Source organism: Rhineura floridana, chromosome 4 (assembly GCF_030035675.1).
Source record: "Rhineura floridana isolate rRhiFlo1 chromosome 4, rRhiFlo1.hap2, whole genome shotgun sequence".
Taxonomy (NCBI): Eukaryota; Metazoa; Chordata; class Lepidosauria; order Squamata; family Rhineuridae; genus Rhineura; species Rhineura floridana.
Genome location: NC_084483.1, coordinates 171773632 through 171789129, shown reverse-complemented (window position 1 = coordinate 171789129; position 15498 = coordinate 171773632). Strand labels below are relative to the sequence as shown.

The 15498-nt window shown below is 39.3% G+C and overlaps 1 protein-coding gene across 1 annotated transcript in view; it reads right to left on the bottom strand.

Annotated features, from left to right (window-relative positions):
- USH2A (usherin) overlaps positions 1-15498 on the bottom strand; it is a 766975-nt gene that overhangs the window by 176236 nt on the left and 575241 nt on the right. The window contains exons 48-49 of the mRNA XM_061626123.1: positions 13095-13263; positions 9324-9545 (exon numbers count right to left, since the gene is read on the bottom strand). Of these exons, the coding sequence (XP_061482107.1) occupies positions 9324-9545; positions 13095-13263 (391 nt within the window). The remainder of the gene's footprint in view (positions 1-9323; positions 9546-13094; positions 13264-15498) is intronic.

The window sequence follows — 15498 nt, the reverse complement described above, 5'->3', positions numbered from 1 at the left end:
ACTGATGGGACATGTATACCGCCCTACGGCTGCCCACTTACCTAGGAGCAAACCCCATTGAATACTGTGAGATTTACTTCCAAGTAAACTGCACAAGATTGTACTGCATGAGGCTGACAGCACTCTTTGCATGTTTACTCAGAAGTAAGTCTCAGTGTGTTCAACAGGATTTATTCACAGGAAAATGCATGAAGGATTGCAGCCTTAGTGTTTCAAAACCAAACCAGAAAATTATTGCAAATGGCTGCTTGAACTATGGGCTAATCTACATGGGAGCATAACTTTGTACTAAAGACTCTGTTTTTACCTCCATTTTCTATTTGCACTGTCAACAGCAAGGGCTCAATGCCAGCTGTAAACATGATCCTTTCTGTTCACACTAAGGGGAAGGATTGATCACACACTTTCCTAATGCCCATGCCCTCTAATATAACATTTCCACTCCCTCTGGTTACTTGGTAACCGAGCATGCTCAGTTTGTTCTACCAGTAAATTTCATTTTAAAAAAAACCAGTCCAGAAGTGCAATTATTTGTATTTTCACTGGTACAATATAGCTGAAATACCAATTTTTGTTTGAGCAGTGTTATGCTATTGCACACAAGTTAGGGGGAAAAGAAAAATAAGGCAGCGTTTGCAGCAACATAAAAAAGGCTAACAGAATGGGGGAGAGCAGCCAGAAGTTGCTTGTCAGCTTACAGGAAATAAAATGAACAAAGAGAAGAGGAGAGAGTGGGCGTGGAGAGGGGAACAACTCACACACCCACCTAAAAGCATCAGAGCAAAGCATGTGCAAGCACTAGAGATATGGAGTGAAGAGTTTTTTCCTTCCCTTTTTGTATTATCAGAGGATTGGGTTAGTATGGATTTATAGGGGGGGAACTGGGTGATAGCTTCTGTTTGCCAGTAACATCAAGTGCACCATGCAAATTTAAAGGAGATGTGAGTAGCACCAAACACACACTAAACCTTCATGTAGATGAGCCCTACTTCCTTCAACCAGAACACTGGGTCTGGTCATTGTAACAGGATGTTTTATTTTGACATCACAAAAGAGGATACTTAGAAAAGCAAAAAGTGAAAAATAGAATATGGTTTGCTGTCATGGCTTTCAGTAAGCATGGGAATATTTTGGATGGTCACTAAAGCACAAATGCGGGTCCTCTAAAGAATTTTGAACAATGTGCAGTGACATAACCGCCAAACTTAACCAGTAGATGTCTCTGTCTGTGCTAGAAACATCTGAAGTTTAAATGAAACAGAGGAAATACTAGGAAATCAAGGCACAAAATAGGCAATTATAAATGGAAACAAAGCTTTTCTTTGGGTGTCCACAAAGAAGCAGAATTGCTCACAATGAATTATACCACCCAAATCTACTTGACAAGCCCACATCTTCTTCAGTACTTTGAAGACCTTTAAAAGCATATTCAGAGGGCTATATTGGATATATGCTGAATATCATATGTAAGGGTCAAGTTAAATACATGCTTAATATCGCATGTGAGAAGAGGCAGAATCTTTTGTTTTATGACAATCCGTTGCTACTTTTATTATGTTTGTCCAATTATGCTTGTTTTTAACATTTTTATTGTAAGCCACCTTCCTCACCCTAAAAGGCAAGGTAAAATTATGTTAAATAAATAATTTTGGGACAACAGATGTTTGTACTTTATAGACATTTTAAAAATAGAATAGCCTTTTATCTTAAAGGAAACATAACAAAGAATTATTGCTGTGATTCATTGCTGGAGAAAGAAGCCTGATATCAGAATAGCATGTACACTGTTGGTGGCCCTCCCAGTACACCCATGGAAAGTTCTATGGGTGTAGACATCCTGCCAGTGTTATGCCACCAGTGGTGGGGCCCAAAAGAGGATACTCTCTCTCTCTCTTTCTTTTGTAGCAGCCTGTGGATACACCAGTCCTGACTGATGGGGAATAAAAATGGAAGGGACAGAAAAATACACACTCACACACACACACTCTTACCCTGGCTGCAACTTTGGTTGTCACAGTTGCCACTGAATTGTTGCCAAATAGCATTGCTCTGTGAGAAAAGATTCTGTTCCAGAGATAAATACAGGCATACCCCGCTTAACGTTGCTTCACTTAACGTTGCCTTGCTATAACGTACATGCTCCATACTTCCCCATATCCCGCTTAACGTTCATGCGCTTTGCAATAACGTACATTTTATTGGCATGATGCCACTGCCATCTAGTGGTGATTACGTGCAGTACAAGTGAAGACAATTGCTTCACTTCAAGTAGATTTTCACTTAAAGTATACTCTCCGGTCCCATTGCGAACGTTAAAGCGGGGTATGCCTGTACATGAATCTAGCTTCAAATATATATTTGAATATATATTAGAGCTGGACTGACTCTTTGTGGAGGGTGGGGCAAAAGGAAAACATTCTTAACTACTGGGAGGAATTTTGAGAAATTTGGGGTTCGGGTTGGCTTACTATAGTTTAGACAAGATAGATGAATGTTTTTAAATTTTTTCTCTTTTAAAAAAGTCACACAGCATCATTCCCATAGGCATACTGACCCATCCTCCAAGAAGTGTAGCCAGAAGGCTGCTTTTTAAAAAATGAGAAAGCTAAAACAAAGGTAAGCAAATCCACCCAAAATGTCTTAAAGAGTTTATTCTGCCCTCTCCAATCTCTCCTTTTGCATGGAATCATAGAATAGTAGAGTTGGAAGGGGCCTATAAGGCTATCAAGTCCAACCCCCTGCTCAATGCAGGAATACAAATCAAAGCACTCCTGACAGATGGCTGTCCAGCTGCCTCTTGAATGGCTCGAGTGTTGGAGAGCCCACTACCTCTCTAGGTAATTGGTTCCATTGTCGTATGGCTCTAACAGTTAGGAAGTTTTTCCTGATGTTCACTCAAAATCTGGCTTCTTGCAACTTGAGCCCATTCTTCCGTGTCCTGCACTCTGGGACCATCGAGAAGAGATCCTGGCCCTCCTCTGTGTGACAACCTTTCATGTACTTGAAGAGTGCTATCATATCTCCCCTCAGTCTTCTCTTCTCCAGGCTAAACATGCCCAGTTCTTTCAGTCTCTCCTCATAGGGCTTGGTTTTCATTCCCCTGATCATCCTTGTTGCCCTCTTCTGAATCTGTTCCAGTTTGTCTGCATCCTTCTTGAAGTGCTGAGACCAGAACTGGACGCAATACTCAAGATGAGGCCTAACCAGTGCTGAATCAAAGGGAACTAATACTTCACACGATTTGGAAACTATACTTCTGTTAATGCAGCCTAATACAGCATTTGCCTTTTTTGAAGCCACATCACACTGTTGGCTCATATTCAGCTTGTGATCAACGATAATTCCAAGATCCTTCTCACATGTCATATTGCTGAGCCAAGTATTCCCCATCTTATAACTGTGCATTTGGTTTCTTTTTCCTAAGTGTAGAACTTTGCATTTATCCCTGTTGAATTTCATTCTGTTGTTTTCAGCCCAATGCTCCAGCCTATCAAAGTCCCTTTGAATTTTGTTTCTGTCTTCCACTGTATTAGCTGTGCCCCCCAATTTTGTATCATCTGCAAATTTGATAAGCGTGCTCTTTACCTCCTCGTCCAAGTCGTTCATAAAAATGTTGAAGAGCACTGGGCCCAGGACCGAGCCCTGTGATACCCCACTCGTTACTTCCACCCAGTTTGAGAAGGAACCATTGATAAGCACTCTTTGAGTATGATTCTGGAGCCAATTGTGGATCCACTTGATAGTTGTTCCATCCAGCCCACATTTAGCTAGCTTGCTAATCAGAATATCATGGGGCACTTTGTCAAAAGCTTTGCTGAAGCAGGCAATGAATGGTCCCCCCATACTTTTGTGTGCATGTGTTAGGGAGATTTTTGCCACACCTTTAGCATATATATTTCTGAGTTTATGTAGGATAGAAGCAAATAACATATTACACCAGTTCATTTCATTTGCATTGGCTTTCAATTTGCTTCTGTGAACAAATCAGAGTGCTGATTGTGATTATCTATAAAGCCCTAAATGTATTGGAATCAGGTTATCTGAAAGGCTGCTTCTTCCTGCACAAACATGCTTGTGCACTACATTCAACTATTGCATGTTTTGCCACCTTCGAAAAAGTGGCTGGTGGAGACACAAAAGTGGGCCTTCTCAGCACCCAGATTATGGGACTCCCTACTGAAAGAGGTTTGGTTGGCCCTCTCTCCTTTTGAGTATTCAAAGGGTAGAAAAAACTTTTGGCCACACTTTAAGTTTCTAACCTGTTGTGGCATTTTTTAAACCCATTGTTTTGTTGCTTCTCTCCTGATGCTGTCTTAACTGATGTAGTTGATCTGTTCTATTTGCTTTTATTTGTTCTATTTGTTTTTTGTTTTAATTAGAAAGCCACCTTGGGGTAGAAATCTTGGGGCCAAGGCAGAATCAACATTTTCTAAAATAAATACATAACTTAGTAAAACCATGATTAAAAGATTTACTGTTTTTAGTCTACCTCTTCGTGCAGAAAAGCCGTGACTGTGCTTTTTTAATTTATGTATCAAGAAGATAAAGCACAGCCTACAAAACCTGAAAAAGCTAAAAAGGAAATACTTTAAAACCTCCTACATTTACAAATGTATGAATTCAAGAAAAGCAGTTAAGAATACATGTATCTATCCATACACACAGTGAAATGACAAACACTACTTTCATCCCAAGGTACCTGTATTACGCTCCTGCACAACTCATCTGCCCAGAGAGAGTAGTAAAAACATAAACGTTACCCCAGCAGTTCTCTTCCAATAGCATCTGTTAATTCACTCCATTTATAAAATACATATTGACAAAGACAACTGAACAGGGACCGGGGAGATTTGATTTGGTGTGAGAAAGTCAATTCAATGTGATTTTGTTAAAGGGCTCCTGCAGGCAAATAAAAAGAGTTTAAGTAATAAAGTACATAAAGGGATGTTTTACGAGCCAGGCCTTTCTTGTGGCAGCCACACAATGTGCTGCTACACAAAGGGACTTGGTTCAAGAGAATCATGAGGATAATGTGTTATTCCTGCATTGCTCTGAGCTGTGGTTTCACATGGGGGAGGTGGGGGCAAAGACACAAGTGATTTGATCACAATGATGCTGATCAACCATTAATTTATTAGGGAGAGCAGAATAGGGGAGACACAACTACATTTATTTAAATGTCATTTATTATATAACCATCACTACCTTTTAACTTTATGACCACCCTGTAAAGTGGGCTAGATATCCAGTTCCATAGAAGCCTGACGCTTACAGGGAAAGCTGGCAGTGTCCAGTCAAGCAGTCACCACACAGAAACAGGACCTGGTTCAACCACAAGAGAGCTTGTCTGTGCAGGTAGCTAGAGCCAATTGAAGCCTTATTATGTTTATTTATTATCACATTTATATCCCAACATTCTTCTAAGGTGCTCAAGGCAGCATACATAGTTCTTCCCTTCTCCATGTGTGGTAGGTTAGGCTGACAGACAGTGACTGGCACAAGGTCTCCCTGTGAGTTTCATGCCTATGTGCAGATTTGAACACTGATCTCCTGGGTCCAACAGTCTAACAACTTTGCCACACTGACTAACCAGTAGACTAATCAGACATGAAGTGTGGTAATCTCCACCTCTCTGGAGAAGTTGGCTAGCTAGTTAAAGGGCCCTCATCTTATTTTGTAGGCTTTGACTTCTCTGAGGCTGGGGAGACAGAGGTACTGCAGGGGTCCCTCTGACTCACAGGATGGCAGAAGGGCTGTGCTTTCCAGCTGGGGGGGCTGAATAAGGCACAGGTGGTTCTCCTCACAAGAGTCTGCCACTGTGCACTGCAAGATCCCTGAGCCATGGATCATTACATTTGAGTGAGGGAAGGTGCCTAGCCTGTCATCCAGCGGAGGGTTGAATTCAGGTCTTCCTAGGCCAGTTTCAAGATGGTAGCCATTATCCTACACTGGCTCTTAAATTTGTACTTTGTTCCTCATCCTAAATACCTTATCAGTGCTACAGCAAATATCTGAGTTGCACATATAGCCCCAGCTGATGGGCTGAGATGAAGAACCATCTATGCCTATAGTCAAAGCTTGGAAAAGTTACTTTTTTGAACTACAACTCCCATCAGCCCAGTCCAGTGGCCATGCTGGCTGGGGCTGATGGGAGTTGTAGTTCAAAAAAGTAACTTTTCCAAGCTCTGCCTATAGTTCCTTATCCTAATTGGGTATGTGAGCAGAAACAGGAGTATAGTATAAAAATTAAATAAAGAACACCTCCAACCAATAGGTGGTGATGTTCCATGTCCCTAGTGCTTATCTAAGATTCTGTATCTTGTTTTATTTCTGAAAAGTGCAAATCTATGCTGGAGCATGGCTCCTTGGATAACTTGTTTCTCAAAGCAATCGCTTCTGCTGCATGGTAGTTAAACAGATAGGCAAAATGTTCTTAACATTAGTTTGTGGTGGCACTTTAGTAAAAAGCTTTCCCAGCATGGGAGACAATTCATGCTATGGAAAGAATATCTCTAGCATGAACCTAAGACCTGCTTCATACACCATAAATCACTTACATAAGTAATAAGCAGCAAAATGAACATTAGGAAGGGATATCTACACAGGAGATTAGTGTTATGTAAAGTGGCTCTTAGGTAGGAAGAGACTCAGAAGAATATTTATTTGTTTGTTTGTTTATTTATTTACTTGTATATAGTACCTTTTCCTCCAAAGAGCTCAAGATGGTACACATGGATTTCCCCTCCCCATTTTATCTTCACAACAACCCTGTGATGTAGGTTAGGCTGAGAGGCAGTGCTGGGCCCAATGTCATCCAGTGAGCTTTATGGATGAGCAGGGATTTAAAACTTGGTCTCCCAGGTCAAAGTCCAACACTATACCACTTTGCCACACTGGATCTCATATAAAGGGTAATCCTGGTCGAGAGGGGCAATAGCCTTTCATCTCTAATGCATTTAAGGAAGCTTATGTTATACCCAGAAAATGGGAGCTTAGCTTTCAAATCCATGCAGATGGGATAGAATGCTTAGATCCAGTGAAAGAATCTTACATTTTTGTATGAAGATGGCTTCAGCAGAAATTAGTTTTATTATGTTTTCTTTCATTTTGACTGGATGGTATAGTCACTCACCATGTAATGGGGAACTACCCAACAATAGACTGTATGAGTGATAGCAAGCAGCCATGCCAGGGGCATACTTTAAGATACCCTGTCTTCTGCTCCTGTGAAGCCGGTCTGAGTCCCATACTTTTAGAAATGCATGGTGAAAACCCCATAGCTTAGGGGTAATACATTTGCTTTGTTTGCATAATGCTACTACAATAGTACCTCAGTTAACTGAGCCTCCAGAAATGAAGCTCCTTTTAATGAAGGCTTTTTTCAAGGTGAGACTGACCAGCTTTGCTATGCTATGGATAACCTTTCAAGACTTTGTCTTTGCTTTAAGGTGAAACTGACCAGCCTGTATCTTTGCTTTGCTATCAATAAACTGATAAGCCTCTGCCTTTGCTTTGCTAGGATGAAACTGACAAGCCTGTGTGTTTGCTTTGCATTAAAGAAATCTCTTGCATTCTCCCAGGGCTCAGAAGGGAAGGATCCAATAGATTCTGAGGAGGAGAAAGAAGGTAGGGGGAGGATGCTGGGTAGGCACCCTTTAAAGCCTCTGTTGAAGCTTCCCCCACCATCTATGAGTGGGTGTAGGAACCTATCCCTATTCTTTCTATGTTATTCCTGCCTTTGGTACCAACATTTCTGTTAAAGAAGTAATGTCCAGGAATGCATCTACTGTGTTAACTGAGGTATTATTGTACATTCAGTCTCCATCATCTCCGGCCAAAACGTTTCTCATGCAAGTGGATTGAGAAAGACGCCTGCATGAGATCTTGTAGAGATACTGCCCGTTGGAGAGGTCAGCTCTGCCACAGATGGACCAGTGATCCATCTCAGCATAAAGAAGTTTCATATGTTCCCATGCACAATCGGCAACATCTGTGTCATGTTAAAACATGGTGGCCATAACGCTCATCATGTCAGAACTTTGCTTTACAAAGATCCAAGTCATACATTGATTGCTAAAAACTGAATTCATCTTTAGTATCCAGATATACCTCCACCCACCAAGGTACAAATCTATAAAGGAAAAAACAACAACTAAATAATAAAATATAACAAAGTATTCTAAGACTTTATGAAACTATTTCTTAATATAGAGCAAATGATTCTGGCTGACAATGGACAGTATTCAACAATCATGCCCCATTACCACAAGGATTTCTGCTTGAGCAGTGGGACTTTCCACTCTCTCCTACCCCTGCACCCTCCCCAAATCTGCTCCAGAGGGTTGGGACAAATGCAAAAAACCCAAAAAAACTCTTTAGAAAGTTTGACAGCAAACTTTTAAACTTTAAAGTCTTACAATACACTACTTTTACTCTATAACTAACATTTGCTGCAAAATGGCAATGGCACAAGCAAGCACTCTTTGGGGCCACATTGTCCACATTGTCTCACTGTGCAAGGACTCTACATTTCCTTTGGCCCTAAAGTCAGGAATGCTGCCCTAGGGATACTCCAGCACAGTGGTATAGTACATGCTTTGAAAGTGAAAGGTCCAAGGTGCAATCCTGGGCATTTCCAGGTAGGCTGGGGAAAAAACTCCTGACTGAAACTCTGGAGAGCTGCTGCCAGTCAGTGTAGACAATACTGAACTAGATGGACCAATGGTCTGGTTCAGTATAAGGCATGTTCCTATGCTTGTCAGAGCAGGGCACTATTGAGTGGGAGGCCCTGGAGAGCATTGGCACACCCTTGTTGCTGCCCCTGATGCAGCAGCAAAAACAAAAGGAGCAGAAGGAGGAGGGAAGAGATCAGTGCATGGGGGTGGCATACAGGGCAGAAGTGACAGACTGGCCTCAGGTGGCTGAATGTCTTGTGCTGGCCCTGAGGCAAAGCAAAATGTCCATTCCATCCTACCTCCCACTAAGCATGCACGTGGCAAGCTCAAAGCAAAATACATAATTCATAAGAAGCCTGCATTTTGTTTATTCCATGGCACTTTGGATCTAGAGATTCTGCTTAGAAACTCTTCCTAGTCCCTTCATGGAGTTTTGGTTTAATGTCACACTGCACTAACATTTCAGTGTTAGATTCTGTAACTTTATGGCATATGGCAAAAATGAAAAAGCTTTCTTTTCTTCTCTGTAGTATCCATAGATGAGCAATCTGGTAGCATCTGAACCTATTCCTTATGGAAAAGCTAATTCCTTTCTTAAGTTTTGAATCACAAAACAAAGCATATTTCAACAATAAACTAAGAGTGTACCTGTAGCAGGCTGATAGGTTTTCCCTTTATCTTCATCACCACAACAAATCAGGTCTTTGCTTACTATGTGCCCTCCACAACACTGGTGACTGAAGCCATCATGAAGAGCTCCACTGCAACATATCTGGTTCCCTGATGTGGAGTAAGGCATTCCCTGGCAGCAGGAATCCCCAATCCCAACAGAGATCCAGTTTTGTTCTTCATTTGGGCAGCATACTTCTCCTGTAGATTTAAACATAACATGGCAATCTATATAATCTTTTCTATTATTTATTGTTGGCAGTAGCAGTATTAGTAGTAGCAGATTATTATTATTTACACATCATCATCAATGTACATAGAACAGAACGGTTTAGCATAAGCAAAGAGGTTCCTAAGCTTTCAGTCAAACGTTTGACATTGTAGTGGATAACAAAGGAGAGGAAGGATGAGAAAGGCACAGAATGGACGGATGCAAATACAGTTATTTGTACAACAGACTTTATTTTAGTTAAGGGTGAAATTGTCCTTGTACATTAAGCTCTTAGCTAAAATAAAAAGCAAAACATTGGAAGGAAATGCCTGTAATTTCACCCATGTCCAACTTACAATATAAATATCATGAATAGGACAATTCAATTGGGCTCTTTTGGGAGGAAGGACAAGATATAAATTCAATAAATAAAATAAATAAATTGTGCAGAACAAAGCAGGATGGTGCGCAAATTAAGAAAGTTGAGAGAAGAAAGGGCTAGCTGCAGCCAAAAATTTGAGGGGCTAAGATTTAAAAAAGAAAAGGAAATTTACTTGGCTGATAGGACCATAGGAAGCTATCCTATACTGAGTCAGACCATTGGTCCATCTAACTCACTATTGAATTCTGCATGCAGACACTCTACCACTGAGCTACAGCCTTCCCTAAAGAAGGCTGTTATGTCACAGGAGATGGCTTATGCCCATATATTGTTGAACAGTTGCTACTTCAATGTCATGTACCACATTTTGGCTTGAAGCATTTTTGCAATATCTCCCACGTTGAAGGATCTCAGATACTATAGCTGAGAGGTAACTTGAATTTCTAGGATTCTGGAAATTTTTTTAAAAAGGTACATTTCTTCCTCTTTAGCAAATAGTTGTATTACTGTGATTTCCAAATGGTGTTAATTCTACCACAAATTATTAAAGCCCCCCAAGTGGATTTCCAAGCTGTACTAGGTGGAGTATGTACAAGGTTGAAGCTGGAATGATACTACCTGGCAGTGCTGAACTGAATGATTGGCATGAGACTGCATGGGGTACTTTTTTATACTGCTGCTTTATCTCTCCATTTCTTAAAATTCTTCAGGTTGTCATTTTAAGAAAAATCCAATTGAACACAAACCAAAGTTATGCATATTTTAGTCTACATGTGCACCAACTGTCTTTCAGTTAGCTTCTTCTTCAGAACCATCTCCATCAAGATGGATGGAACCACCTCCATCAACCATCTCCCTGAAGGTTAATATGCCACTTGGAGATTCAGTAGGAGACTTCTGACAAGGAAAACGTCTGTGCGTGTAAGCAATCTCACAAATAAGTCACCTTGCTGGAAACCAGCTACGATGACATTCAGGAAAGAACATTGTTCATTTTCTCCACAAACCCCAAGGAGATAGAGAAGTGTGATGAAAGCTAACATTATTTACTTATAGTTTGGAAATTCATCCCTTCCCATCTTTGCTTTCGGATTCATATCTGTATCTTCTGTTCTCCATTCAAGGAAAACACTACCACTCCTTTCCTGACTTCTAAGTTTCATGCCTGCACCAAAGGACTTTATCTCTCACTTTATTAAAAGTGGCCAAATAACATCTGGAAAGTATGCATGTCAAGAGTGCCCTGTATAAATATCTTTATCAAATAAAGTCAATAATAAACCAAAAAGACAAGAACAAATCTTTGGAGTGTAAGAGATATAATCTGTTTAGATACTTAACCACATTTCTCTGCTCTCCTCAGAATCTAATTTCATGACTGAACAGAGTAAGGCCTTCAACAGGGTATGTAAGTTTCATCAATTGGAAATAATACAGATTTTTATATATTTGTGATTTTATAAAAAGGACCATTAAACATAAGACACAAAGGATCAGTAACCTTCTCATTAACCTCTCAAAATGGGATCCATTCCAAGCCAAGCTTGAAAATGTTTTCTCTCTGAAAACTACCATGCAGGCTTACCAGTTAATTGTTATCCTTAGCAAAAAATGACCCACATTAACATTTTGCTTGGGGTTATTAGCATATTTATATATAAAAAAAAGAGATGAAAAAAGTGACCAATATTGTTCTTGTTTCTGCTCTTAAGAAACAAGGGGGAGGAAGAAAACAGTAAGGTCGTCTTTAAAAAAAACTGCTGGCAAACAGTTTATAAATATTCAGTCCTTGAAGCTTAACAAATTGCCTATCAAATTTGAGCTTCTTTTAGAGACAAGATGGCTTGCATCACTGTACTTTTTTGTCCCTATGTAAACAGCAGTAAGCTAGTTAATAGAGACACCCCTGGATGGGTCTAGAGGTCACAGAGATTAATCTTCTTCTTTTAGTATATTGAGATTAATGAGACCAGCAAAAGACTCTCCTTTAGTTCCATGGGACAGCATTTTTTTTCTTTTGGATGACATCATGGAAGGCATTCTAATATTGTGATATATGAATGACTTCTGAAGGCATTGGAATTTAGAATGTGCTGCATAGCTTGGCAGAAATTCAAAGTACTTCTGAGCACAGGGACTGTGTGCCAACCCATGGGTAATGCAGTCAATTTAGCTCCTGACCTCACAGTTGTCTGCAAAGAGTTTTGTGCATTAAACATCCAAGGGAAATCTTTCTTTGGGCTATTATACTTGCTCTATTTAAAAATATGTCAAAAACCTAATTGCAAATAATATTATGAAGGTTGCTAAAAGAAAAATCATTTTTCTTTCATTGCAAGCTCAAATTTGAACTAATAATATCTCAGCATATATTATTTTTCTCAATAATATATCATGGAACAGATTTCATACCACACAGCACCCCATTTTCCTGAGTGTTTACAATATACAATTACAAACACAATAGTGAATCTTGAATCTCCCTACCCCTTTAAATACACTCAACGTTTACACAGAAGTTTGGTATATATCTATACAGGCAAAAAAACTGGGTCTAACCCATTTTCCTTGGTGTCAGATTGCTCTATGCAGACACTGGCTACATTTGGAAATCACTCTAATTGATTGGAAGCCACCCAGAGAACTTTTGTGGCATACAAATGCAGAAAATAAATAAATAGCTTAACATGACAAGACTGAGTCAGAATGAGCGAACCTTGGGCTCACTTGCTCCCCACTCAAATTATGCTGAGTGACATTGACTGGCCCAAGGTCATTTAGTGAACATCATGGCTCAGTGGAGACTTGAACCCATGTCTATCCCAATCCAACACTCTGTGTGCTATACCAGCCTAGCTCTCAGTTCTTGTCCTGTGCCATTCACATATTCTGCTGTTGTAAAGTTATTTATATAACAAATTCCTAACATGTCTTTATGTTGGTTCTTTATTCATTCATTCAATAGTATCATAATGAGCACAGAATGCTTTTTTCCAATATTAGGCAAAAATCACAGCATTTTTTCATTTCTCATCCTGTGATTGAATAAAAATGTTGCTCATCTAATTCGCACTCAGATACAAATGCATATTTCTTCTCGGTTAAAGACTATTGTGCAGATCTGTTCTGTCAAACTCTTGCAAGAATTTCCTCTTACCTGCTAATACCCTTGTGTAATAGCCACTGCAGCACTGATACTCTGGTTGCACAGAATGCACCTGGCCACCACAGCAAACACCTGATGTATTAAGCATAAATTGGATGTATTTGTCTTCACAGCACTGGAAACCTGGTTTATTGTTGTGCAGAATCCCATTACAACACACCTAAAGGTATTTAAAAATAACAAGGACAGAGACACAATGTGTTAAAAACACATTTCTTAGTAGAAAAAACACCAGAAAAGTATATAAAATCTAGAGCAGATATTACTGCTGGAAAACACATGCAATGTTCTTTTACATCACTTGAATTAGTGATTTGGTTTTAACTGGATGATTATTTTATTATGCATTATTATTGTAATATTTTATGAAATTTATACACTGCATCAAAGGGGCAATTGCATTCTAAAAAGATGGCATATAAAGGAATAAAATGTTGTATCATATAAAATCTAATTTCCTTTCCTCTTCTCCCAGGCATTTTAGCATGTGTTTTAAATTGTTTTTATATTGTTTTAAATTTTAAAATTGTGTTTTAAATTGTTTTTAAAATATGTGTTTTAAATTGTATATTTGTTTTAATGTTTTTGATTGCTGTAAACCACCCGGAGAGCTTTGGCTATGGGGCGGTATATAAGTGCAATAAATAAATAAATAAATAAATAAATAATGAATCTTTATAATATAGCAGATCTATAAGGACAGTATGCACTGCATGAATATCATATATGGATCACATATAAAACTATCATGTTAATTATTTATTAGTTTTATTTCTACCCTGTCCTTCATCTAATCAGACCCTAAGGTGGTTTACACTATCCATAAAATACAGCAATAACATCTAAAACCAACATTAAAACATTATACACAGCAGAAGGACTCAGCAACTCCATAGTATTCTGGTATCAAAACATGGTTTCCATTATCAGCACTCCCAAAAAGTCTGAGCAAATAAAAATAAAAATGCCTTAAACTGCATCAAAAGTCGTCAATGAGGGGGATGATTGATCTGTCAGTTATGTTCATCATCTCTACAATTGATCAACTAATTGTATGTGGGACTGGATGAGGACTAATATAAAAAGACTGAGCCCAAACAAAACTACGGGTGCTGTTGGTAGAGGATTCTTAGAATTGGGTAGGCAGCCGGTTCTGGATGGAGTTGCACTCCCCGTAAAAGAGCAGCTGCATAGTCTGGGCATAATGCTTGATCCAACTTTGTCACTGGAGGCTCAGATGGTCTTTTCCCAGCACTGGCTGGTTTGCCAGCTACAGAAGTTCCTGGACAGAGATAGCTATCTCTAACTAATGGGGAATTTTATATATCCACACATATAAAACATAGATATTAAGAGGGTATATGTTTTAGAATCATAAGGAACTAAGCAACAGGCCAGAGGTCTTTTAAGACCACAAAATCCAGTCTCACAGAGAGGCAAGTGAAGTTCAGCCCGAACCTCTTAACCCTGACTTCATTTTATTTCCTGACTTCATTTTATTTACATATATACAAGTCCTATAGGTTATATAGGTTAGGAAATATATTCAGGGAACCCTAAAATCTTAGTATTAAATTCAGGCCTGTGAGCAAAACTTGGATAGCAGGCAATTCAACTTGCTGTGAACTCCTGTTCTTGCCAGAACTTGGCCGGTGCATGACTTACGTTTATTAATTAGTGTATTCTTTAAACCCAATCAGCATTTAACCTGTGTAAGCTGTGATTGATATATTATACTGTTTTGATCCTGGGAAATGGTTTCTTGTGTAGAGCAAGGATGCCAACTAGGGAAAAAATCTTGTAACAAGTAACAAAGATTTAATGAGAGAAACGGTGAGGTTTAATAAGGATTTTTAAAATAACTCGGTGTGTTTTCTCACTTTTAATAAATAGAATGCAACTTGGTAAGTGGGTATTCATGGTGAAAAGGTATTTCGAGATGGTTTGCCTTTTCTATTTCTCTGAGGCTGAGAGACAGGGGCTGATTCAGAATTACCCAGTGCCTTGTCTTAAATGTATGGTCTCCAGGCACAGTACTGCACCTTAATTCTAACCCTTTCTCTATAGCTATGTATTCTTATAGTTAGGAATAGGATTTCTGAGAAAATATAAGAAATAAGAACCCTTATTAAAATTGTAAGTGCTCATAAACTTTCGGGCGCCCTAAGCTAAGCCAAACCCAACCTGGCATTGTTAAGGAACATGTTAGCCTGGCCGATCAAGAACAATGGAACAATGGGTGTACCGGGTTTGCTTGAAGGCACATTCACAATAGTAACTGGTTTCAACCGGCCTGGTAGACAATTAGTCCAGGTGGACAGATGAACATGGTGATATCAGTAAGACAGACAGAAAATTGGAATAAGAAGAATATTACCTAATGCTTTCTGATTGG